Below are 27,477 nucleotides of genomic sequence, written 5' to 3'. Positions count from 1 at the left end.
TTTGAGATTTTGCCGAATGGACTCTGGTAAGTTGCTTTTCTTGAGTTTCGAGGAACGGATTGGCGACACATTTCGTAAAAGTTGAGTAGTTATTAAACACCTATTAGTTTACTTGGGATTTTTTAACAACAGGTACTTTTGTTTTTTTTTTTGGTTTGTTATTGGTCTAGGATTACAGTAATGCAAAAAGTTTTAACGGCAGTTTATTATTTAGAAAGATAGGATAAATGTAAAATTGTTACTTGCCAGCAATTTTTACCACGGAAAATACCGACATATTTCAAGATCTTTGTAGGTGTTGGATGAGGTAGGACTGATGGCGGAATAGATTTAACGGCAAGATATTACTAAATTTAATATAAGAAAAATTGAGTTGAAGAGAACCAGTAGAACGCACAACAACACAAACCCCAGTGAAATTTGGACAAACCGAAGGCAAAAATAAAAACCTAACCCCCCCCCCCCCAAAAAAAATACTTCATTCTGTCTTTTTTTTTTGCGATACACACACATCGGAGTCGACCCGAGGCCTTAGACACCAGCACAAACACAATAACTGATTAATCAGGGCGAGATATGTGTAACGGCCACGCCAACGGGGGGAACTTCATTCTGTCTAATTAGACCATGGGGAGTTAAAAAAATATTCAAAAAACCCGCCGCAAGTATTTTTTAAATTTGATTAAAAATTTCAAGACTGTATGTATTTCCCTTAACTCCGACCACGGCCGTCTACTGACATCGTCGATTCACCTCCGTAAATATAATGGATACCGCAGGACTGGTGGTGGGAACTAAATGGCTACACCAAATGGTTAAACTGTACTATATATACTAAAGTATAATAAATGCATTTACTGAACATCAAAATAAAAACAAGGAACTAAATGTAAATAGTAACATTTTGGAAAAGGTACCATTTAGCTGTGCCATCTATAACGCTACCTAGACGACAGTACCTAGTATAGTCGCTTGTGGTGCGAATTAAACAAGGGAGAGCGACTGAAAGATTAATCGATCCCACACTCAGGAGTTTCCCCGCCTCCTGGGTGCATACCGTGCATATATTAAAACCACCTACGGACATCGTATCTAGTGAAATCCTACCTAGTATCTAGCGAATTGAATTCGCCATAAAAAAAACACATTTTCGGTATGCACAGTTTTTAAAAATTTAGTAATATCTTGCCGTTAAATCTAATTCGTCATTAGTCCTACCTCATCCAAAACGTACCAAAATCTCGAAATATGTCGTATTTCCAGAGAAAATCTCTAAATAAAAATGCAAATTTACGCATGGACGGACAATGTCGTAAATTTATCCAGATTTTGTAAAGATGTATAACTTTATATTTCAGTCAACTTGAAGTAAAGTCGGATACACGAAATATGTGAGTGATTGAAAGTGCAAAATATAATAATTGTTATAGTTCTTGGTAAATTCGTATTGACTTTCTGTAAATATACGGCGTTCTTTCGTGTAACAGCCAATCGGACAGTCGACTAAGTAAAAACGTATGTGCCCCATTACCACGCGACAATTAAAAAAATAGATCCGAAAAATAGATAAGGGAAGTAAAGAGGTGCAAGTCGGAAGTTCGGAACCATCCGGAAATTTGATAAGGGAAGCAAAGGGGTATAAGTCGAAAAAAAATTTAAAAGCCGAGACCAGCCGGATAAATAGATAAGGGAAGCAAAGAGTCAAAAGTCCAAGTCGAGTAAAATAAAAATAAAATTGAATTAGATTAATAACCATGTCAGGTATTTGGTATTAGGCGGGTTTAGTTGTAAATCAGGCCCTGAACATTGAGTTAAACCGTTCTCGAGTTTTTAGGAACATGACATACAAATAAATAAAAGGACAAACTTTAAGACTTCTAGCTTATGTAACATAATTACTCATAAGTATGCCACTAGTTCTATTTCTTCACTAACGGTTTGTTTCACAGATATTGCGTCATCCGTACCCTACGTAATATTTGACGTCATATTTGATGTCATCGAATCTCAAATGCTGATTATGCCGTCGCACAATTAGCTCTACGTCTGATCAGGGGGTAGAAACGTACGCGAAATGCGTTGTCTCATGCGATTCCCTAGTGGGAGAGGTGGGGGTGGAAGTTTAGTCTGAAAAGTTTCAGCGGGTTCGTCTGCTTCAATATATGGTCCTCGTTCGGGCCTCGGGCTAAAAAGGGATCACGCTTATTGTCAAAATAAACTACCCAAATCTAAAAAGCCGAATGGGTAGTACTACAATTTTAATTATCATCGATGTAGTCATAAATTGTTTGTTTTAAATATAATCTCAGGGGTAAACTTTAAAAAATGCTTCAAAATTAATATATTTGCCCAATGAAGAGATTGAATCTCCTAATTTACCTTTTGTATAAATAAGTTTTAAATGCATAATTTCAAATGTTTTTCTATATTTTTATTCTTTTTAAACAGCTTTGCTTAAAAAAAATTAAGGCTAGAGGTCGGCGGAACGAATAAATTAACCGGCAAAATTTCGATGAACCATAAAACGTTTGGTTAACTGTTTTTATGAACATTTTATAGAAATAAACAACGATTTAACATACAAAAATAATCGATTTTTTCGTATATTTTTTGGATAATTTGCGGTTATGAATAAAAATAAATAATTGGATAATTTCTTATTCAAACGCCGATCTCTAATTAAGGCAAATCCAATAAAAAATGATGACAAATGAAGCATTACATTAGGCTTAGTTGTCCATATTTACAATTGAAGGCACCAACGTTATTAATAAACTTCGCTACAATTTCAATTTAACCCAACTTATAATTAAAGATGATTTGTGATAGTTATTACAACTCTTGAATTGACAAGATTTTCCCGTATTTAGTTGACACCTTGGTAAAATAAAATTCCAATTAGTAAAATAAAGAAAATTTACGCTTCAAATCAAACTTGGTCCAAACCTCGGGCCTCGTCCTCCAGTCCCGATTTTTACGAGATTTAAAACTGAACCGAACTGAATTTTTCAGACTTTTTACCCCCTCGCTATTACTTTGCCCCCCCGCAACTAGGGAACCGCGTGGTTAGACGGGAGCCCGTAGGAAACTCGCCGCATTTCCAATCTAGGGTACGTACATGTAGTCTAGATTATCTTTGGTCTGATAAACCGACGGCCATTATTTTAGTAAACAAACCGGTGAGAACAACCAAGGCTTAGGAGCTAAAATGAACTACAATATACTGTCAGGTGCTGTTAATGCAATTATTATGCAAATTAATGAAGTTTTCGGAGACTCAGATTCCAAAATAAATTTGCATTGTCTAATTAAAAAGCTGGTTTATTGGCAAAAATAGCTTAAATTCAGGTTGAGCTTTTCTGGGGCATCTACAAGTTTGGATTCTTTTCAGATTCTTTTAAGCCTAGACCTAACTTTTCTAGGCTTGGTATGGGTTTTTATAACGCTGGTGGAATATCCCACTTCGACGACTTGTTCCATTTTCGAACCGAACCGTATTGGTCATTTTCCCCAACCTTTTATTTTACTAAACTTTTCATTTTTTAACTTCAGTCTGCACAAACCGAGTAAGTTTATAAATTTCAATAAAGAGACATTGAGCTGACTAAAATCCCTTCGCAATTTAGAGGTTTCCCATTAGCTACATATGTTAGTAGCCAATAGTGTAACTCCCAAAATTACTAGGATGAATAAAAAGGTTAAAATCTAAGGTAGTCCACTTTTTTACTGGTTCGTGGTGAAACAAACCGTTAGTGATGATTTTTTCGAATGGAATAAAGGTACAGTGGCATACTCATAAGTAATTATGTTACATATGCTTTGATCCCATTCGACCGAAATCCCATTCGTTCGAAAACGATTTAACATTGAGTCCCAATCGATCGAAAATACCCCAATTGTGCGGTTTACAGCCCAATTTTGCACGTTTATATTATTTTTTATAGTAGGCCTACATCAAATTTCGTTTTTATGAGACGTTTTTTAAAAAGGTTTACTTCTTATATAAATAAGTGTTGATAGTCTTATTGGAGCCAGTTAGCTAAAATGGAGAAAATAGCTCACAAAGGGGGTTTTTTGTACATTAAGAATGATTATTTGTTTCGCTTAAACAAAACGGTAAATAAATCTAGTTATTATTGTATTCTTGATATAAATAAAAAGTTCAAATCATAAATATATTTATAAAAGCGCGCCACCCTAGGGAAGTGAGAGACTAACCTAACCTAACCTAACCTAACCTTACCGTTAGTACACCTGTAGCAATTTTGTTTAGGTATAACGTTTTTTGCGTACCCTGCTATATTTCGGGGCAGAAGTAAAAAACAAAACAAAAGGTCCCAATGAACCGAATCCGCCTTTTGGGCTATATTTCGGAAACATATTGAATTCGGTCGAATGGGATTTCGATCGAATGGGAATATACCGTTACGCATGCTTATAGTTATAGATTTGGTATTTGCATAAAAGTTTTACCACCAGAGGGCACTAAGTTAGTAAACAAAAAACCTAGAGCCATGCAACCGAAGGTCACGAGTGACGAAGCAAACAATATTTAAATTTGCAAGTTATCTTGACTTTTGTATACAGGAATGAATTATATGGGCACAAGATAACTATGAAGTAGATTTATACACTATAGAGTGGAAGAAACCATTTTGGGATTGGTGATCTAGACTAGTTGGAACTCTTAAGATAATTTAACTAAAGAAAGGTCAAACGGCAGCTACTACTAGGTAGTGGGTAGATACTAGAGTATTAGGTAAGCTGCTACTGACGTGAGGTTGTTTGTGGGAAAAAAATCGAGAAGTGTCTTATTTTCTGAAGCTGTATTTTAATCGTTTTACTCATTAGCGATATTAGCGAAAGGCAGAAGCGACGTATTTTCTAAGCTTGGTAAAACCTACTAAATCATACGCAACGGTAATACTGCTCCCTTTAAATACTTTAATACACTAAAAACTTTTTTCAAACTAAAATTTGGTATTTGATAGAATAATATGATAAAAAATTAATTTGGTCTGAATTTTTGAACGTCACGAAATTTGGTCCAATTATTCGGTCATTTTCGAAATTCGATCCGACCGATGGTTCCCAAAACCGACTATTCGCACAGCCTTAGCACGAATAGATTGTACTGAGATGTACGAGTTATAAGGCCATGAGAGTGGAATCGCCAGTATTTTTTGAGCACGCCATCTATTAAAAAAAATTTAAAGCTTCAATTGGTTTTAATATATGGCGCACTCCTGCGTGTATTAGTAGCGATTCCACTCTCATGGCAGCCTTCTAGCTTGCCCGTTTTCCTTGAGATCACCGGATAGCGCATTGGTTCTAGTCTCATTTCTATTTCTATGCCTATGACAAAGCACTTTTTAGGGCATGCACAAGCCTACTCTCTCCTTACGTCTACGGCCTAACGATGAGACGACCCAAGGTGGTTCTCACCAATTTTGTTCAAACTTGGGGGATTGTTAGACATAGATTTAGCATGTAAAAAGCTAAAACGAAAACTTACGCTAGGCTTCCGTTTTGCCATGGCAACTAAAAATGTTTCTGACAACTTAATATGAAAAAATTCTACGTAAAATAACATGGGAAAATGACTAATTCCAAAAGTAAATAGAGGGAGAAAGACTATGACTGCCTTCAGATTTTACCTTCCACCATGCTTGACACCCTTTTTAAAGAACTAGTGATCACGTTATATTTCTAACCAATAAGGATAGCACATTACGCGCGAAGTAGTGCATTTGTGGTATTCCGGTTCGCACACAAGATGAAAATTTGGAATTTTATTCCCTGGCAACCATGTTACCGCCTCGCGATTTCCAATAGTCTCTCTGTCCAATGCTGACCATTATTTCCTTCGATAATGGTTGATTTTAATCAATAATTACTATATCAATTGTAAAATAAACAACAAAAGCTCGTAGCTATAGCTATTATTTCAGTTAAACTTGCAAATTGTTAGGCCTTAACATCGTAGATATACCAATTAGTCCCGATCTCTGCTCTTAGATGGCGTCACGCTCTCCACGATTTAAGTGAGCGTTATTCTAGTTACGATTTATTTCTTTTCAAAGGTCATGTTATTATTATTAAAATGTCGCATTTTAGTTTCTATCATATATCTACTTTATTTAGGAACTAAATTAACCAAATTATCGAAAGCAAAAGTTTAATATTCACGTATTTTATAGATAACTATTTTTCATCGTGGCGGAGTACAACCGATACCTTTTTGTCCCTGTAAAGAGGCGAGGGGGAAGTCATTTCCGAAGCCCAAAAGTTTTACCCCTCAAATAAGACGTCGTGCGGTTGGACCCAAGTGCCAGACTTTCTCCCCCTATTTACTTTTGCTAATTCTAATTCTATGCAAAACATAAAAAAATATTTAGTTTTTTAATGAAAAAAGTAAATTTTACATTTTTGGATTACTTTGCACTAATTAGAGTGAATAAAAACTATTTTGGGTGAACACGAGCTAAATTGAATAAATACGGCGTCATTTTAAGTATAATACAAAATATTTCATTGTAAAACTTATGCTGTGATAACTGCCATATATTTTCGCCGATAAATCTGAAAATTTCTACATTACCTTATCTGAACGATATAAACCGCCTTTTAGATTTCGATAAAAATACGGCGACGTTTTATAAAATGGCGGGTATAAATATATAAATCATGGTGCGATAAGTTCGGTATTTGGTATGCCATTAATCTGAGATTTTCTACGTTACATAATCTGCCGGAATGAATTAGTACTATAGATACTCATAGAAATCCGACGCCGTTTTGAAATAGGGCGGAATATGAAATTAAATATATCTTACGATGCGATAACTTCCGAAATGATTCGCCGATTTATGTTAAATTTTCTACATTACATTATCCAGGGTTGCCACACGTCAGGGAAAACAGGGAAATGTCTGGGAATTTTAAGAATTGGTAAAAATTCAGGGAAAAGTCAGGGAATTCAATTTTATCTTGGCACTTTTTGAAGGTAATTTAACTCTAGATCTATGACAAATTCCACGATTATCATTTATTTACTTGATTGTTTGGCTAATTTTTTCAACATTGCAATAACCTTTTTACTGAAATATAAGTCCATCTAAATTTATTAACTTCTGAAAAAAGTAAAATATAAAGGAAAAATTTTGGCCTTAATAAGTCAGGTAAAATCTCTTAAAATGCTCAGGAAAAACAGGGAATAGTCAGGGAATTTGAATCTGAACATTTTGTGGCAACCCTGTATCTGACCGAATAAAAGGCGGATATCAATATCTCATAATGCTATATAACCATGGACTCTAAATTTAAGAGTCCATGCTATAACCGCCGAAATTATTCGCCGATGAATTTGAAATTTCCTACTTTTGCAAAATGGCGGATGTTAAAATGTCTTACGTTAAAATAAGTTCCGTAATTATTCGTCGATTAATCCGAATTTTTCTGTTTCATTAAATGATCAAATACGTTCTGATGGTAGAAAAAATACAAAATTGAGAATTTAGTTTCATTTAGTATTCAGTTATCTATTTATCGTTTTATTTGTTAAAACTGTGAAATTGTAACGTATTTCTCTTCATTCTAAGGCCCTTTAACTACACCAATAACTTGATTCACAAAATGATTACATGGAAACAAATTAAGGTCGAATGAATGCATTCTTACCATAAATAGATGGCACCAGTAAAGTCGAGTTTTTCGAAGAATCGGATAGATTAATGGCCATCTCTAATAATAGGGTCCTTTTCATAATACAGGTGGTGCTTTAAGGCTCGTATAAACTACTAACATCAAAGAGTACATTTGGTCTTTTCCACTTGAAATGTGTTTTTGGTCTAGACAAATAATAAGGTTGGTTGGTTTAAACACGGCCAACTGTGATCTCGCGCTATAGCGGCCAACCCATTCGCCGAAATTCCGTGAACAAGCCTATAACGAGCGTGGCGCTGCACTCATACTTCAATGCCAAAACTACTCTAAAAAAATAATATTCCGCTAGGGTACTCAAACCATACTGATATTTTTGCTCGTAGGTTAACATAGAAACTTCAACGGATGGGTTGGCCTCTATAGCGCGAGAGATCAAAGCTGGCCATGGTTTAAACCATGCTTTAATAAATGGCGTAAACCAAAGACTGCTTTTAAAATATAATTGAAAATGAATATTTTCAAAAAGAATTATGTTGATTCCACGCTCAGAATTTTAGTAATTTCGTACTCAAATTTAGGGTTTAATTAAGGCAGACTAAACATGTAGACGTAAATGGAGTAGAACCCTAGCAACGAAGGTCAAGTTTCAGTCATTTCTCACTTGTTGACCATTACAATTACCCGCCCTCTTTCTATAGTTGCATAAAACTATTTTGGAAAAATGAATTTAAATTAAAACCAGGATTTGTCCCAACGCGGACCCATACTCGTTTGCCTCAATAGTGGTCTCATAATTTTCCATTTTGCATTTGAAATATATTTATCTTCAGATTTCTCTGCCACGTTTACCATGGACGTTTTTCAACAGTTATACGGTCATTTGAAGAAAATCGCTTTCCCAGATTTACAGACGGGTGAAGGTTAGTAAATAAATGTTGTCCGTACTCCGTAAACATACCCTCTTTTTAGGTAGGTGTTATCGTCCTGATTGGCAACATCTATCGTGTGACTCCACGAAATATGTTTTATCATTCATTTTGGTAATCCCCATTCCCAGAGATTATTGAAAATATAGTATTATACAGGGTGTTTTATTTGGTTCTGACAAGTATTTTTTTACAAAAACTACATAAAGTAGAAATTTTAAATATTGATGGGTAATTAAATTGCCCAACTAGTCAATTTTTCAAGTGAAAAGTAGGTCATTTTCCGTCGAACCAAAGGTTTTCGTAGTTTCAGATGATGCTTTACCAATTCTCAAGTGACCAAATTGATCTAGCACAATGTTAGTGGTGAAAAACTAATTTTTCTAAAAGCGTGAAAATATTTTCCGAAAACGATGAGATTTCACCAATCAATGTCGGTGTATTTACTTAGTCATAATTTTTTTTAATTTCTACCTTAAGTAGTTTCATAAAAATCACTGGTGCGACCAAAAAAACACCTTGTATAAATGCTAAATTTTGATTGGGGTTCTTGAAAACATGGTGTTATATGAATACTCAATAAGGATTCCAATATTGGTGTGACCTTTGAGGTTCTTGACCAGAAAGTGTTATATGAATGATGAATTATGATTCCAATAACGGTTTCACCTTTGAGTTTCTTGACATGGCAGTGTTATATGAATGAATTATAATTCCCCTAACGGTGTGACCTTTGAAGTTCTGAACCAGATAGTGTTATATGAAAGATGAATTATGATTCCAATAACGGTGTGACCTCTGAGGTTCTTGACCAGATAGTGTTATATGAAAGATGAATTATGATTCCAATAACGGTGTGACCTTTGAGGTTCTTGACCAGATAGTGTTATATGAAAGATGAATTATGATTCCAATAACGGTGTGACCTTTGAGGTTCTTGACCAGATAGTGTTATATGAAAGATGAATTATGATTCCAATAACGGTGTGACCTTTGAGGTTCTTGACCAGATAGTGTTATATGAAAGATGAATTATGATTCCAATATTGGGGTGACCTTTGAGGTTCTTGACCAGATATTGTTATATGAATGATAAATTATGATTTCAATAACGGTGTGACCTTTGAGGTTCTTGACCAGATAGTGTTATAGTAATGATGAATTATGATTCCAATAACGGTGTGACCTTTTACTCCAATTTCAGCTAACTCGAAGTTAGCTTCTCCGGATAACTCTTCGTGGACTAGCGGTAGAACATTTAAAGCAGTGAATGGATTAATTAAAGGAGTCAAAATCTTCAATGTTGTAGAAGGATGCAAATATGTTATTAAGTACAGCGCATCGGAGACAGGATCCAGTGTGGTCAGAGTGCTTGATAAGGGAACCAAACATTGGATTGTTCGTTTCGATAAACCGCACGGAGTGAAGGTTCCGTACGAACATATCAACATTAACCCAAAAATCGCGGGTCTCCGAAAGGATCCGCACGTATGGATGCCGAATGGTTCTACTCAAGTAAGCAATTGGATAACAATATTGTTCATTTTATCCAATCCATTTGAGATAAATATTATATTTCAAGTGTTTTAAGTTTCCCTTCACGACTTTTTCTTAAGGCCCTTCCTTAGCAAAAACCTGATTTCACGCTTTTCCAAAATCGTTATAACGTTTTGTTCATATAGTTTAGCGAAATAGTTTTCAAATATATTAGAAACAAATGTTCACTCTATAGGTATATGCTACATTTGTTTCTCTGGGGCTTAAGGTTTACTTGTTATTTTAATTTAAAGTTGATTAATTTTTCCCTCGACTTGCTAACACTCGGAACAACTACAAGAGAAAAGCGTCCATCTGAAACGGTGGTAAAAGGTCTTGGCTGACTAAGAACAATATTGACCAGATGCTAGCATATTTCGTTTTCCGTTATTATAATTAGTTTTAAAGATATTTAAGTTAAAAGTCAAAAGTTAAATTTTTGGTCGATCTTACCCTATTCTAAAACGCTTGAAACTGTCATTTATTTTGAATTCATCCTTAAAAGAAATACGTTAGCATATGCGGTGCAAAGTGCGCTATTTTTACAAGTATCGCGCAAAATTTTTGGTTAATTAGTTTTCGCGTCTAACTGTTCCGAGTCAAGACAAGCGAGGTCTCCATTGAATAAACATTGCAAAGAGCTTCGAGCTAGTACCGCTAGAGGGACATAGGGTTCCAAAAACGTCGAAGAGCGGAGTTTTTCACGCAGAAGGGCAAGCTATTTGACCCCCTAAGGAATTTGACAGCTCGGGGGGACTAACAATAGGCATAATCTTCTCAGCGGGAAATCGACAAGAACGTCAGTATTCAATTATAGGGGGGACAATATCAACCTCACTCTGTCCGGTGTTTTCTGCATAGAAACATATTTGGCTAGTTTTCTCTTTCGGTACAAAAGCGTATTTCAAAAATTATTTGTAATTTTTTTGAAATTTTTAATTTCTCAAGTATTTAGATCTATGGGTAATAGGAGAATTGCTCGTTCTCGTATCCGGTGTAGAACGACACGTGCGAAAGCGTGTAGACTTAGAGATCTAAAGAAAAAATATGTTGAGAATACAGTAGTTGAATCTCATTGCGTACCGAATCGATCTGATGACACAGAGGTTGACCCTCAATCTGCAGAAGATGAATCTACTATCGCTCTTTATAATAACTCTGAGAAGCCCGTGTTTTCGCCGGTAGTTCACTCTTATTCCGTTTTGAACAACGCGGAGCAGACCATTGCGTCAAATTTGGAGAATCCCGAATACGATCTGTGTGTGCCGTCCACTTCGGCGCCAAATTTGGATTTGACTCCCAAACGAACCCAGTTTGATTTAGGACAATTGGAATTCAGGTAACACTATTGTTTCTTACGTTCTCGTAACCGCCAAGAAATTGGTTTACTGAAACTGTCTATTATCAATACCTAAAGTAAATCTGGTTGGTAGAAGTTATTTATTTTAATACATTTTTTTGGCGGGGGGGGGGGGTATCTAGTTGGTACGTTATAATAATAATTATATGATTATAAGAAAATAAAACTTCGTTAAATTTGCAAATTTAATTTTTTCTATAAATATCAAAAGATGATATTTATAATAAACGTCTAGATGCTTAGCTCCATATTACCAGGAAATAAGAACCACGAAACCGGTTAGGCTTTAATTGTAAATATCATCTTTTTATTTTTATAAAAATATTAAATGTTCAAATTTAACGAAGTTTTATTTTATTTTACCATAATCATATTTCTCACATACATGTACTGGACTTTAAAAACCTCTCCTAAGCCCAAATAATTATTATAACCACTATTTTTCTATTTGTGGTGGTTGTAGGTCTGCTTTTACTGATAAACCAAAAGATGGCCAAGTAATTATTGAAAAGTCAACACTGGAAGGCTATCGGATCGTAGAGATTAAGTTTGTTATTGAGTGGTGTTTGCACAATGGGTATATTGGAATGGGTGGACGAGCTAAAAGAAGGTCTTCGGAGTAGTTTCATTTTCAAATGATCGTCGTGTGGACGTTCTGTAAAACGGTATTCTGGAAATTCGAAGCCCGGAGTAAATGCAAATGCAGTCTGGGGCACCGTTACAGCTGGAGCAGGACATACCTTACTTTCTGGTATTCTATCCACGATGAACATCCCAACCATAAATTGGAATAAATATAATAAGATCGAGAAATCGCTAGAGGGTATTTGGAGAGACCAGTTGATTTTAGAAATGAAACGAGCTGGAGAGTAAGAGAGACGCTTGGCGATTGAAAATAATGAAGTGCGTAACTGTCATTTGCGACGGTGGCTACAGCAAACGTTCTTACGGCCATAACTACAATGCAAAATCTGGGACGTTGGTGGTTATTGGTCATAGAACTAAGAAGATATTAGACCAAGACACTCGTAACAAATACTGTTACAAATGCGCACTGGGTGCGGAACCAGATAAGGATCATGTCTGCTTAAAAAATTGGACTGCTTCAACGTCGGCGATGGAGGCTGATATCATTGTCAAATGCTTCAATCGCAGTGCAGAAATGCACGGATTGCGTTACACCCGTTCCATAGCCGATGGCGACTCGAGCGTGTATAGCAAAATCAAGAAAGAAGTCACGTACGGAGCAAAGGTCACCAAATTGGAATGCGCCAACCACTGCGTGAAAAACTACACGGGTCACCTGCACAAAATTGCGACTGATACCAAATACCCTTGCGACGCTCGAAAAACTCTTAGACCTCTAATTCCCCGACTGACCATGGCGGCCAGAAGCGCTATTACGTACGTGTCAAAAAACAAAGGAACAGCTGACGATCTACGAAGAGACTTAGCTAATGGACCTTTGCACGTCTTTGGAGTTCACGATAATTGCAGAGTTTACTTTTGCAAATTTCGGACTGGAGAAAAGCCTCTTACGGAAGAAACCAAAGCTAAAGGCCAAAATTTAGTTAATAAACTGAAGCAATCGGGACTTTACGCTCAAGTAATGGTGTTACTTGACAGGATAAAGTTGAAAGCCGACCGCCTGTACATGAACGAAACGAGTAACCGTGCTGAAATGTTCATGAGTAAAGTCGCGAAGTACACCGCTGGAAAAAGAATAAATTATTCACAGAATGGTGGTTACAACAGGCGATGCCTGATTTCAGGACTTTCGTACCAAAAAGGGGACGAAAGTTTCCATAGATCTCCATACAAAAAATTCGCGGGGAGAAGTCCCGGGCTGTATTTCAAGCGGCACATGGAGAAAGACCAAGATTTCTAGCCTCAAAGCGATTGTTTTCGAAATCGGGTCAAAAATATTCCAGAAAACGAACCGAACCATTACCAATAGACACGGACTACGGGCCTCTAGCGGAACAGCCCCCTTTGACCGAAGAAGAGCTTGGTCACCTTAGAGATTCAGGAAGCAGTCTTTTACAAAGCTTGCAAGTGTCCGAGGAGCAGAGGGACAACATTGAAATAATGTCCCGTGGTCAGCATGGGAACCAGGTTTACGACAACAACAAGAAAAATAGACTTACAGCGTCTAATTTTGGAAAGGTAATAAAACGATTGCCAAAAACCTCTTGCCATACTTTGGTAAAGCAATTGCTTTACCCTCAAGGGTTTAGCAACCCTAATACCGAGTATGGGGGAAAAATGAATCGTTAGCACTTCTGAAGTTCGAGGAAAAATATAAAAAAGAATTCAAAATGAATGAAAACGAAGTACTAACTCGAATGAGCGGCCTATATGTGGATTTACAAAACGGGTTCTTGGGTGCTAGCCCCGACGCGGTTTTCACGAACAACGACGCGATTGTAGAAATAAAAACGGTGCCTTCAGCTAGAAATGCCACCAAAGGGCGAAAACTCGAAGATCATGCCCAAAAAAACAGGAGCTTTTGCTTGGAATTGGTTAACGAGAAATTAAAGTTGAAAAGAAACCACCTGTACTACTTCCAGGCTCAAGGTCAATTGAATATTACTGGGAAAAACAAATGCTTCTTTGTTTTGTATGTTGACGAAGACACTGAGTTATTCGTCGAAGAAATAGAGAAAGACGAACGATTGTGGACCCAAACTATGTTGCCAAAACTGAGGGCATTTTATATGGATTGCATGTTACCGGAAATAATGGATCCTCAAGTGCCTTTACATAAAAAGTGTCGAGATCCTCCATACATTAAAATCGCCCAAGAACAGGGGAAATTAAAGTCGAGAAAAAGGAAGCCAGCAGACGTCTAGTCTGCTGGCTGCGTCTCGAAGAAGAAAAAGTGAAATAAAATTGTTTATTTTAGGTCGAGTGTGTATCTCGTATATCTGGTACTGATATTTTCTCGCTATTGAGTAGCTCATTGTGAATTAAGATGACCAAGATATGTTATGAATAATTTCCTGCTCGTTTCAAACCAATGTAAAATTAAATGTAAATCTAAAATTAAATGTAAATCTAAAATTAAATGTAAGTCTAAAATTAAATGTAAGTCTAAAATTAAATGTATGTCTTAAATTAAATGTAAGTCTAAAATTAAATATAAGTCTAAAATTAAATATAAGTCTAAAATTAAATATAAGTCTAAAATTAAATGTAAGTCTAAAATTAAATGTAAGTCTAAAATTAAATGTAAGTCTAAAATTAAATGTAAGTCTAAAATTAAATGTAAGTCTAAAATTAAATGTATGTCTAAAATTAAATGTAAGATTAAAATTAAATGTAAGTCTAAAATTAAATGTAAGTCTAAAATTAAATGTAAGTCTAAAATTAAATGTAAGTCTAAAATTAAATGTATGTCTAAAATTAAATGTAAGATTAAAATTAAATGTAAGTCTAAAATTAAATGTAAGTCTAAAATTAAATGTATGTCTAAAATTAAATGTATGTCTAAAATTAAATGTATGTCTAAAATTAAATGTAAGTCTAAAATTAAATGTAAGTCTAAAATTAAATGTCAATCTAAAATTAAATGTCAATCTAAAATTAAATTATATGTAAACTTAAAAAAAATCTAAAATTTGTAACCTAAATATTGTAAACAGTAAAGAATGTATTTTTGTATATTTTATTTGTATTTTAATCCCTTCTTCGCTCTCTAAACAAACCTCAAAATGCTCTCTTCTTGGAAATTCCGTATGACCTTCTATATTGTATTATCGCCGGAGAGGACTCCCCTTGTTCTTTCAGTGTCAAAGGACGCTGTTTCTAATCTTTACTAAAATCCATCCTACATGTATTTTCGCTATCGTCCTTTGTCATCTAGGGATATATCAATTGGCAAGGGGGATGTAATCGGCTTAACATGTCAATCAATCATATGGCGGGTATCCGCCCATTATTTATCTGTCCCGTACTATTCTTTAGTACGATTCTTTAGTCTGTATAATCGACTGTGTCCCCATCTAGTGGCAGAAATCGGTACTTTGTGGCTAAGGAAGGGCCTTAAAGTTTCAAAATTGGTGCCCAAATGGGCATTTTTTGAAAACGCAATTTGAACTCAGAAGCAGCCACAGTAGCACATAGGCGCCGAAATACAGTTGGTTAAGAGTCCAAAGTTTGTGGACGGTAAAAATTACAATTTACCGATTGTTCAAATAAATGTCGGTGATATACTTGTTTCGGGCCTGTTTACCGACAGTCGGCCGACCGTTGCATTAAAGGTCTCTTTGTAGACGGTAAAAATACAATTTACCGACTTTTCAAATCATTGCCATATTGAGTCGTAATACCTACCCATTGTTAGTCGGAAATGAATTTCTTTGCGGTAAGAATAGTTTCTCCGACTGTAATTCCGGCGGACATACTACCAGTCAAAAGAGTAGTTTCCCGACTGTATGTTGGCCAAGAAATAGTCGCCGTCAGACAGTCGGCCCAACCGAAAATCGGCCCCGTCGGGCAGGCGACAATTGCTACTGGGGAGCTCATTCAAACCTGACATATTGGTCTCACAACTCACTTGACACAAATATTATATTTCCAAAATGTTTCAAGTTTCCTTTCCTGACTTTGGCTTCGAACAATTAAGCACCTGAGCTGTAAGTTTTCAAATTTATATTATCATTTTCAATTTACAAAGAGCCACGGGACATCCAACTTGAGGAGCTCATAAACTGCTACAATTCCGTCTGCTAAGTAGATGGTTTACTATAATAAATGCAAATCGTCACGCTTAGTGGACGAAAATCCAGCAGTGGCTGGTGCTCAAATGTTCGATCTTTAATAAATGCCTGTCCCAACCTTGAAATTCCCTATCTCAACCTTCGAAATGTTTTACACATAAATATACTGAAAGAAAACAGTAGTGACCTTTAAAATGATATTGTACACAACTAAACACAGTACACCTCTGAACTACAATAGTAAAAATCCTTTCTATACCTGCGCCCTCCTAATTACCGATTCGTAAAAGTGTTTTTATTATTGTGTAGGTGGTCCAAGGTACGGCCAAGACGGCACAAGTGATTAATCAAATAAACCAAGTGGCCTTACCCGTGGTTTTGGCCGTCGAATGCGTTTTTATTGGGAAATCTGTTAACGACGATGTCCAACAAGGAACCACCCGTAATTCCGTCGAGGCAGTTGCCCAATCTGCCGGAGGGTGGACTGGCGCAATGGGAGGTACTATGGACATTCTTTGTATTTCAGTCATCACAATTGTTAGATGCTACCTATAACGATGCCCAATCCATGTAACCAAAAGTGTGTCAATCGAACCTATTTCTTAATGAATGTTACGAGCCAAATACAAGTTGGGCGGGGAGAAGGGAAAGTATGCCTTGGGGAGGGAAGGAAGCTAAAACCAAATTATACGAGGTGATAATCACCGATTTGGTTGAAACTAGGTGGGTATGTAGACCTTATGTTAACATGACATTTCACCAAGGTAAAAGTTGCAATAGACATTAGTTTCGCCATGGCAACCGAAAATGATTTTGACAACAAAGTATGTATATTTTCCCATTGAAAAAAACATGAGAATCTAAGCACTTTGAAAAATTTGAAAACAAAAAACTAGATCAAAATTGACAAATTAAATTAATTTTATGATATTTTGATGCATTTTGGTCAATTTGATCAAAATATGTAAAAATTGATCAGAATCGGCAAAAATGGAGATAAAAAAGTTGTATTTGCCAACTAATCGCCGAATCGACGATAATAAATGAATTTTATCGAAATTAATACAATGGAATGAAGTTGTTTGAATTTGATCAAAATTAACAATTTTAATTAGAATTTCTATCATTATTTTTTTACAGGGGGCCCTTAGAAGTACGCAGATTCCCATGTTATTTTCCATGGAAAAATATACATACTGTGTAGTCAAAAACATTTCCGGTTGCCGTAGCAAAACTAATGCCCATTTCAACTTTTACCTTTGTGAAATTTGGTATTACCATAAGTTCTACACACCCACTTACAATTGTTAGTTTCAACAAAATCGGTGATTATCACCTCGGGTAAGTAGCATGGGTCAAAGTAAGTGTATTTTTTGAATTTTCGTCGATCTGTGGAGATGCTATCGCCATCTACCTACGATAAAATACTATAGACTAAAAAAAGATCCAGAAAGGCAAAAATAAATAGTCTTTTATGTGGTCGATCACGAGTCGAACCTTCATTAAAAATTTAGCATACGAAATTACTGGAATTGTCACACTTGTGGGTAATTGTGTCACTTTTGATGTAACGAATAAGAAGTAGGATGCTATACACAAGACAGCTCTTGAATTAGAACTGAGTACGGAATAAACTTTATATATTTCTAACAATTGGTTTCTGGAAACTTGTATTGATATTTGAGATATTAATCATAATAGTTTGGTGGAACTATGAATTAATCCATCGACACCACCTTTTGACGATGCGGCTGCCGTAGAGGCAAAACTAACAAGGAGACCACCCGAGGTGTAACACACCGATTTTGTTCAAACTAGGGGGTTTCGTAGACCTTCATGTTACTTGAAAAACCCTAAAGGGAATTTATTCAATGGGCAACCGTTTTGCCATGGCAGCCAAAAATGTTTTTGAGAACACAAAATGGAAATTGTCCCATTGAAAATAAGAAAATAACATGGGAATCTGACCAATTTTTAAAAAAAAAAATAATTTTTGAAAATGTTAAAAACAGAAAATATAAATAAAAAATAACGAAAAAAATCGAAATCGCTTAAAATTTTTAGATTGGTCAGATTCCCATGTTATATTGAATGGAAACATTTCCGTTTTTTGTTGAAAAAACACTTTTGGTTGCCATGGCAAATCGGTTACCTATGGAGACATTTCCCTTTAGGGTTTTTCAAGTTACATAAAGGTCTACCAAACCCCCGAGTTGGAACTAAATCGGTCCGTTACACCTCAGATCGTCTCCTTGTAAGTGTATAGATTTGTATGTATTTCCATAAAATCTCCTATAAAGTACTATAATTTTGCAATATTTTTCCGAAACAGCATGATTCACCACAAAAATTATCTATCTTTTCTAATTTCACGTTTGGAGAAAAGCGTCGCAGTGCCACCTAGGGTCTTTCTATCGTTATTAATCATTTACTCATTTTATCCGACCGCGGGACTCTTATTTTTAACTTATATTCCGCCCTTAAATTCTAAATATTTTATATTTACGTCGTCAGCTTAAACATCGGGCGCTCGTTGATATCGGATAAAATCCGCGCTTTTTTAGGCTCATACCTTTTTATATTATTATTGTCCTATATTAAAAAAAACCTATAGTTTCTATAACAGGGTTGCTACCCTGGAAAAGTCAGGGAATTCTAAAAATGTCAAAAAAATCAGGGAAATGGCGAGGGAATTTAATTTCGGTAGAAAATAGAATTTATTTTACTAAAATATAGGTAAAAAAATAAAACATTTTGACGCAAATAATTCAGATAAAATCTTAAGAGTTTTTCAGGGAAAACCTGGAAAAGTTAGGGAAATTTAATCTGAGCAAACTGTGTCAATTTAAATTTGAAACTCGGCTCCCTGTGTACTACATTTTTTTAAAACAGTTTTGCTTTTCTCCTGGAAATGTAGGTGGCGCTCTAGGAGCTACCATTGGATCGGCCATAATACCCGGCATTGGCACAATTGTCGGAAGCCTTGCTGGCTCTGTTGGCGGAGGAATCATTGGTTCTTTGGGAGTTGGCTACGTAGTCCACAAAACTTCCGATTTGTACGATTATGGAATGGAAGAAAGCAATTGCGAAAATTGCGGTCGGAAATTCAAGATTCGTAAATACAAAGGAGAAAAGTTGAAATGCTGCGGTAAATTTAATTTCGATATGTATTTATACAGTGCTCTCTAGTGTAAAATCTGATTTTAAAGCTAAGTTGAAATAATTGCAGAAGTTTCTAAATTAAGTTTTAAGCAGGGTTATTTGATTTTAAGAAATTTGATTTAATTTGGTAAATTAGATATCCTATTACGATTCAACTCCATTAAATATGTTTATTAATAAATAAATTTAACGAAGATTAATTAATTTTCTGTCGAATTCAGTACTTAGTAAAATTAAAATATACAAATATTTCATTTTTTAAATTAAAACTTTTAATTTTAATTTTTTAATATTTTCATTTTTTTAATGTTATATTTTAATGCGTCACCTAAAAGCCAAAACCAAGTGGTTTTTACTATAAAGTGTTGTATAAATTCCATGATAGAATCTGAAACCAGTGCCGAAAAGGTCAGACTCGAAAATATGTTTTTAACGCTATGAAACATTTAAATCAATATTTAAAAAAAATCGGAAAAGAGTCGGGCGACGGATAATGTTTTGCAATTGTAACAGAATTTTAAATTGTAAAAGGCTTTTCAATTAAAGTAAATATTCTTCACGTTATGAGGTAATTCTGTTTTAAGGGCATTTTAATTTGGAAACATTTAAAGAGATAAGCTGGGTAAGGCTCCCAGACTGTGAAGCCACGGTCACACCAGACTTTAAAAACCAGTTAAAGTCGGTTTGAATGCCAGTTTTTATAAATGGAATTTGGAGGAACTCGTCATGAAACCTTTTTTCAAGCGATAGTGTGAACGTGGTGAGAATTTACGAAACACTAAAAGACCAGGAACTCTTTTCATTTTTGAGGTTGGCACTATACATGAGGTGGGGTGGAAGAGTGGTTGGCACTTCCGCCTCGCAACAAGAGGAGCCGGGTTCGATCCCAGCTTGTTGCATTGGGTGAAAACTCGTAACTACTCACTCCTTCTGTGTTGAGTTTTCCCTTCCATAAGAAATTGTTAAGGTTAACGGTAATAGTTAGTGTAGGGAGCAGTGTTGGCTCGCGTGGCATGAAGGGCTTGCCACCACCCTTCTACCATGGACACTGTATCTCTAACCGGACGGGAAAAGCAGCCTAAAAGAGGTACCCCCTCACTCTCCGTTTGCTTCCTACTTCGAATTAGCTGAAATAGTCAGCCGTACTCGATTCGCAGGGCCGTCAAGGTCACTCGAAAGAATGTAAACCCCCATTACAAACGGAACGTTTTGTCGACCACTTGACGAATTATATGGCCTTGACAGTCCGAAACTTTCAAAATTCTTGAACCTCCGCCCTTACAGAGAGACGGTGGCGGCGGCGGCAGGTGATTTTGTATGGTGGAAGCTACAGTCTTTCCCGTCCGGTTAGAGATACAGTGTCCATGCTTCTACGCATTGTAACCCTGCCACCTGTTTAAAGGCATAGTAAGTCGCTAGATGACTTGGGCCTAAGGTGGTGCCTTGGGTATTAGCCTAGCTGAGTAATATTATTATTATTATAATCGGAAGCAGTCACGTGATGGGAGATGTGGAGCCACCTGAAATTAGGCACAAACTGTTCTGGGGCCTTAAATTTGTAATTTATTTTCAATACAAGTTAGATTATTTACATTTTGGAATTATTTTTATCTATCTCGCAGAGTGAAATATTTATCTTCATAAACTTCTAATATCTTTCGCTTTCGCTGATTTTTCAAAATACAGATGAAAATATTGGGCAGTACAAATACGTAATACCTAAGGTTTCACATTAAAAATAAGTAAATATAACCCAGAAGGAAATTTTTTAACTTCGAGAGATTTAATTTTATAGCGTTGTTGCTCCCAATCCGCATCACGCTCGAAGAATAAGTTCCTAAGACAAAGGCCTATCTCTCTCATTGGGCTACGCAGGGCTAAGCCCTAGGGCGCTGCGCTCTGGAGGGGTGTTGTCTGGCCCTTTATATATTTTTTTATAATTTAATAGGCCTTTCTATAAAGTAACATTGGCCTTCTTGTTTAGATGTATCAGGCGCGTCACTCGTGACGTAGAAGTGACGTATCACTATGATAGCCAATATACGTTAGCATAAACTCTATTTATGTCTTATTCAACTTGATAAAATGTTCCACGCGCTCTTTAATATTTTAGCGTAAACGGGCTCGAGCGATTTCGCGCGTGTTCCCTGAAATAAAAAAAATGCGCGAGCCTTTTACGCTAAAATATTAAAAAGCGCGTGGAACATTTTAACAAAGTTGAACAAGACATGAATTTAAAAAGACCGAGTCGCCCTTGTTTTAAATATCTAACCTTCAAAACCGAACTGAACTCCTACGTATCTCGCGACGAAGGCGATACCTTTAAATTAAGTTCGGCAAGCGTAATGACTTTATAGAAAGGCTTATTGTTAAGTATTCAATGAAGACTGGGCCATATTTAAAAGGGTGCTTGATATTATTAGCCCAGGGGGGGCCTGAAATGTCACGTTTGTTGAACCGACGAAAGTGAATTTTTTTTCATTTATAGTTTCGATGGATACTTCTCTCGTGAGGTATGAATTAGTTACTTCTGATCGTTTAGCTAATCGTAAGAGCAACAACCCTCCTACACGTTTCAGCACGATAAGATTATAACATCCGTCGTTTTGCTTTTATGTACAGTATACTTTGGTTATCTAATCTTACTTTCGAAAATGCTGTTGTGCAATGTATAAGGCGCGGTTTCAAAATCGAGCTAAATGCGTTGAAAATACAATAAATGTTTAGGTATTTTACCGATTTTGGGTAATCAGGTAAAACGCTAAAAATTATCGAATTACAGTTGAAAATGTAACCCGCATTTATAAAGAATATATATGTCGGCTATGTATTCACATTTTGTGTTTCCCGGCGGCAACGACCCCGAGTTTCCGGAGCACCTGGGATCCATCAAGAAGCTGCACTGCCAGGGGTACAATCTGGCAATTTCGATGGACCAGAGCCATTTGTTTCAAGTCTACGGTGCCTTAGAGAACTGTGCCGATTGTGGTAAGAATCTTTACTAAATACACTAGGATAAATCTACGACAGCATTGTAACCCGGCCACCTGACCTAATGGCTTTAAAATTCGATCGATGGTGCCTTGGGTAATAGCCTATAGCTGGTTATTACTTGGAGTAGAGAAGTTGACTGGAAGGGAAAAGAGGGTGGGAAGTCTGTAAGCTCAACGTTACCCAGAATCCTTTGCTCCGCGGTAGGGGCGCCTTAGTGTCGCCCTCATTCGGGTTTTTATTGAAATAAAATTGTAAATATTCGCCATGCTTTAGTTTTGAAGCTTGGAGTAGTTTAGAATGAATTTTGTATTTCCGATTGTATTAGTTATTTTTATAATGGATTGTATTAGTTCTTTTTATAATGGATTGTTTTAGTTTAAATATTTTTGGATACCAACATGATCACACATATCAAATTTTCCAAAATTAGTAAAAAAAAATAAGGGAAATTTTGTTCTATTATATAATATTGTACTATAAACCAAGGCCTAACAAGTTTTTTTCTCTTTTATAAATTAAAATTATTAATTGAATCACATTTGTAATTTTTATAACAGCAGTACTTTTTCATTATGAACAATTCTAACTCTGTCAATGGCTAAACTATATAATACCGTCTTTAAAACATGATTTTGATTGTTACAAATGTTGCCATTCAAACCTCTAAGTTCAAACTTTTAACGGTTTGTTCGGCTTTGGTAAGTTGGTTCTATAAAATCAAGATCAAATATTCACAACACCCTTGGAAATAACTCTCTTTTTCGTCGCTAGAGTAAGGTAAAACGTAGGCCCCTACCAAAAACGCAGTGCATGCTGGGAGGGCTTAGGCCGAATTGATGGGGAAGAGACCTCGGTCCATTTTTGGATAATTACTTTGATTATGAACCTTTGGGCTCTTTTGATTTAACTGAAAACACTTGACGAAAATGTCATAAAGATCCAATTTTGAGAATGGAACTAAACTCGTGTTCGATCCCAGCTGGGTGGGCACTCTGAGCTACTCCTTCCGCGTTGACTTTGCAGTTCCTCTCCCTACTGGGTAAAGGGGTTTTCCATTTACATGAAAAAATGTTGAGTTTAAAGGTAATAGTTAGTGTAGGGAACTCTTGGTTCGTTGGGCATGAAGGGCTTTCCACCAACCTCCTATGCAGTATAAACTGGCCACCTGAAATAATGGCAACAAATGTCGCTAGATGACTTGGGCCTAAGGTGGTGCCTTGGGTATTAGTCTAGCTGATTATTATGTTTTAAATTAAGAAACCACAAAATTGTGGTCTTTTCAAGTGTGGTTTTGAAATAAAATTTTATTTTCTGAAAACTGTAATTTTCTACGAGTTGTTATTGATGTCTCTAAGGGTAGAAGGAGTTGCAAACATGTTGTTCTAAAGCCACTAAACCCAAAATCCATGAACCCATATTTTATTTTACAAAAGGTTATTCAAACATAGTGTTGTTAAATTTACGGAAAAATAAAATGCCGAAAAATTTCCAGAAAGTTTTGCGGAAAAAGAAAAAATTTAAGCATAAATAACTTTTTTCGGGTTTTTAATTTTTTAAACTTTTTATCGATATAAAATTTCTAATAACAGTAAACATACTACAAAACATTAATAGCGTTACATTGTTAATAATCAGTTTAAAGCTAGTCTAAGGGTTTAGTTTTACTTTTAGATTCGAAAAAAAATGAGGCGAAATGCCGCTTTATTTAAATTGGCAAATAATATTAGACTAATCATGGAATGAAAACTTTTTTTTCGGAAAAATACGTTATATTTTCCGGAAAAAAGGCCTCGGTCGTTTTCCGGAAACTTTTCAGACTTACAACACTACTCAAAGACCTTTTAAATAACAAGCATAAGCCGTTGCAACTTCGTTTTCAGATGATGTGTTCGAACTTTCTTCGGAGAAAGGAGGAGAAGTCAGGATTATGGGAATCAAAACGAAAATGTTCATCGCCATGGATGCTCACGGAAAGGTGTACGTAGAGGTATTTAGCTTCATTGATATTGTTTATATTTAATTTCATAAGATAAATGTAATGGTGATGTATAAATATTATATAAATTATATGTACAGTATAAATACGTTTGAATTGTATTGTTTTTGATTTTACACCTAAATCAGGGTGACCACTGAAAATTTTTAATTCCTTTAAAGGAATTATAGGAAATTTATCAGTGAAATATAGGAAAATATATAGGAAGAAAATTGGGTGGAAAAAGAAAATATAGGAAGAAAATTGGGTAAAGAAAGGAAGAAATAGGAAGAAAATTGGGTAAAGAAAGGAAGAAATAGGAAGAAAATTGGGTAAAGAAAGGAAGAAATAGGAAGAAAATTGGGTGGAAAAAGGAAAATTAAGAAGAAAATGGGGTAAAAAAGGGGGAAATAGGAGAAAATTGGGTGGAAAAAGGAAAATATAGGAAGAAAATTGGGTAAAGAAAGGAAGAAATAGGAGAAAATTTGGTGGGAAAGGAAAATATATGAAAAAAATTGGGTGGAAAAAGGAAAATATAGGAAGAAAATTGAGTGGAAAAAGGAAAATTAAGAAGAAAATTGGGTGGAAAAAGGAAAATATAGGAAGAAAATTGGGTGCAAAAAGGAAGAAATACAAGAAAATTAATTATACAATAAGAGAAAACGGTTGTCAAAATTATTTAAAGGGGGAATAACATTCAAAATAAAGTTGATAACCAATAAAAATAGTCGAAAACTAACGACAAACAGTGTTGGAAATAAGCATCTTTAAAAACAAGGTCAATATGAAGACTTCTAAAGGTAAAATATCAACTACTTTCATTTCTTCAGACGTTTGATTAAAAATATAGGGAATTATAGGAAATTTTATGAAATTATAGGAGAAAAAGGAAAGACGTTAATAGGAAAAAATAGAAACTGTGGTCACCCTGCTAAATGTACAAGTATAACATTTAATAATTTCCATTGGCTAGGACGCTCCCACATCAGACGCGACGGTTTTCTTGGAATCCATGAGTAATGGCTGGAATCATTACCAATCGAAAATGAACTCAGGGTACCTGGCGATCAAGAAAAACGGGAAAATGAAAAATGGAAATGACACGGAAATTGGAATGAAGTCTATCCAGTTCATTCCTCGACCGGCCAAATGATTAACATTGGTTTCACTAACAAGAACAACAAAGCGGAAAGGTCCTACACGCCAAACATTAATATTTATCTCCAAATGATTATTGTTATTTATTTGTAAAATTAACAAAAAGCGAAGGTTATCATAGTTTGGGAAACATAAACACTACTGTTTTATTCAGTCCGATTTCTTCGCTTAAGGTCCAACAATAAAATATTAAATTAAGAAATTTAATTTGGTAGTTTCATAAGTAACATAATAACAATAAGTATGACAATTAACAAGATTTACAACCAAACTGATTTTCATAGCTATTGCGTATTCAAGATGTTTTCTCATCACAGAGCCCTCTAGTGATTAAAATATGCGAGACTTCCGCTAAGCCGAAATATCAGTTTTCCGATAGATAGGCGGAATATTAGGCTAAAGTGATAAAAATTAAAAAGATTTTCTCAGCTCCAGGAGCTCATGTTTCTTATCACGCGTGTTTCGCACGCGCGCTTCGAAACAAAGCCGAAGTCCCTAGCGAATCCAGAACGTGCTCTCCGATATAAGGCTTAAATTGTTATCAAAAAATAGTCATCCAAAACGGTAAGTCGCGAGACCAAGTCACAGCTTGAGAGCGTGCCGAAAAGGTTCGGTTAGAAAATTAGCATTAAAGCAATAGGAAGTGTCATACGTATTGTTATTACGTTGCTTATGGTAGTTTCAATAACTCGATCATTCTTCTAAAATACAGAGGTTCAGATTAAAATTTCGGGTAGTACCAAGAACGTACTTTTTTTTCTACTGTCGGAAAACTTACTATGTTGATATGATTTTAACGTTGCTCCCAATTCCCCTCATTCCTGTAAAGCAGTAGCGGCGTTATAGGAAGGTACAGGGGTACAATTTACCCTCCTAGATTTCCAGCGGGGGTACAATCAAAGTATTTGTACCGCCAAAATTGCTCTTCCAATAATTTAATTAATCGGGTTTTGTTCTATAATTTTCCCAAAACAATTATACAAATTAGGAAAGTAATTTAAGTCAATACTAAATTACAATTGTTATTTGCTAAACACTGCTCAATTATCGTGAAAATCACTAGCAAATATGCCATATAAAATTTTGGAGAGACAAACAAAAAACCGAGATCATCAGCGTTTTTGGCTGAAGAAAAAACATAATTTTCTCGACCCGTTTTTTACTTTACGAAGTAAAAACTTACAAAATATTTTTGAGCGCTAATTAAGATAAACAGAAGAACAAAACCACCAATGATAATAGATTAAAAGTTCCATTTGAATTGGACGAATAACAGAGGTCTGCCTTCTCTCCCCTAAAAGAGATATTGTAAGCTGACACTCCTGTGCTTTGCTACTCCTAGGTCTATCCAAGGAAAAATGTACACAAAAAATGGACGAGTTTTGACACCTTGCGTTCTACTTGTGTGGGGTTGCTCCTAACTTGTATATCATCCGATTCTGAGTTAGTATTTAAAAAAATTCGTGAACCTTTTTAGCTCATAAAAATTCACTAAAATGACGTACCTAAGAAATTTGAATTTATATAGAAACGAATTTCCTGTCTTGCGTTGTTCCGTGTTTTGGGTTTAAAATCTGCGTTTCAGACGACTTGTAACAAAAAATGTAGTTTCTTATTGGTCTTTCAAATAAATTACAATTTTGCTGGGTGGGTTTGGCATTTTTACCCACCTTTCAATACAGGCGTATTGTTGATCAGTTATCCAATTTTACCTACATTTTAAAATTTATTAGCCTTAATCACATTTATCAAAATTTTCATTAGTATATTCGTTTTTACTCAATGTTAGTCACATTTATCCAAAACTACTTCCATTTACCCAAAATGACCCAAATTCGAAAAAATTATTAATAATTTGGTTCATTTGAGTTATTTACTGTAAAATCCTAATTTTTAAATTTAAAAATTAATTACAGGGGTTGGGCAACCCTAACAACTGTGATTTTCCCATGTTAAATCCCGTAAAGTAAATTTCAATCT

The 27,477-nt window shown here is 35.4% G+C and overlaps 2 protein-coding genes across 3 annotated transcripts; both read left to right on the top strand.

Annotated features, from left to right (window-relative positions):
- Positions 1-48: 48 nt before the first annotated feature.
- Positions 49-19,895, top strand: LOC149960447 (uncharacterized). 2 transcript variants are annotated; one of them, XM_090164429.1, is made up of 6 exons: positions 49-132; positions 1,359-1,391; positions 8,496-8,585; positions 9,796-10,106; positions 16,518-16,707; positions 19,126-19,895. In XM_090164429.1, exons 3-6 carry the CDS (start codon positions 8,516-8,518, stop codon positions 19,395-19,397), a joined length of 843 nt encoding a protein of 280 aa, XP_090020555.1. In that variant the 5' UTR covers positions 49-132; positions 1,359-1,391; positions 8,496-8,515; the 3' UTR covers positions 19,398-19,895. The 2 variants fall into 2 exon arrangements, with proteins under 2 accessions (XP_090020555.1, XP_090020562.1); XM_090164436.1 differs by lacking the exon at positions 1,359-1,391 and having other exon boundaries at positions 53-132.
- Positions 19,896-22,081: 2,186 nt separating this feature from the next.
- Positions 22,082-26,998, top strand: LOC149960446 (fibroblast growth factor 1-like). Its single transcript, XM_090164422.1, has 3 exons — positions 22,082-22,358; positions 24,245-24,351; positions 25,313-26,998. Exons 1-3 carry the CDS (start codon positions 22,187-22,189, stop codon positions 25,490-25,492), a joined length of 459 nt encoding a protein of 152 aa, XP_090020548.1. The 5' UTR covers positions 22,082-22,186; the 3' UTR covers positions 25,493-26,998.
- The last annotated feature ends 479 nt before the right edge of the window (positions 26,999-27,477 follow it).

The sequence above is a fragment of the Leiobunum rupestre genome, chromosome 1, assembly GCF_980474605.1.
Source record: "Leiobunum rupestre chromosome 1, qqLeiRupe1.1.hap1, whole genome shotgun sequence".
Taxonomy (NCBI): Eukaryota; Metazoa; Arthropoda; class Arachnida; order Opiliones; family Sclerosomatidae; genus Leiobunum; species Leiobunum rupestre.
Note: the sequence above shows the minus strand (reverse complement) of the source record. Positions and strands in the feature narration are given on the sequence as shown.

Excerpts from the sequence above, each read along its gene's own strand:
- LOC149960447 (XM_090164429.1), top strand. The coding sequence starts at position 8,516 with ATGGACGTTTTTCAACAGTTATACGGTCATTTGAAGAAAATCGCTTTC. Across the intron at positions 8,586-9,795 it reads AGATTTACAGACGGGTGAAG|CTAACTCGAAGTTAGCTTCT; the intron begins GTTAGTAAATAA and ends CTCCAATTTCAG. Across the intron at positions 10,107-16,517 it reads TGCCGAATGGTTCTACTCAA|GTGGTCCAAGGTACGGCCAA; the intron begins GTAAGCAATTGG and ends ATTATTGTGTAG.
- LOC149960446 (XM_090164422.1), top strand. The coding sequence starts at position 22,187 with ATGTCGGCTATGTATTCACATTTTGTGTTTCCCGGCGGCAACGACCCC. Across the intron at positions 22,359-24,244 it reads AGAGAACTGTGCCGATTGTG|ATGATGTGTTCGAACTTTCT; the intron begins GTAAGAATCTTT and ends CTTCGTTTTCAG. Across the intron at positions 24,352-25,312 it reads ACGGAAAGGTGTACGTAGAG|GACGCTCCCACATCAGACGC; the intron begins GTATTTAGCTTC and ends TCCATTGGCTAG.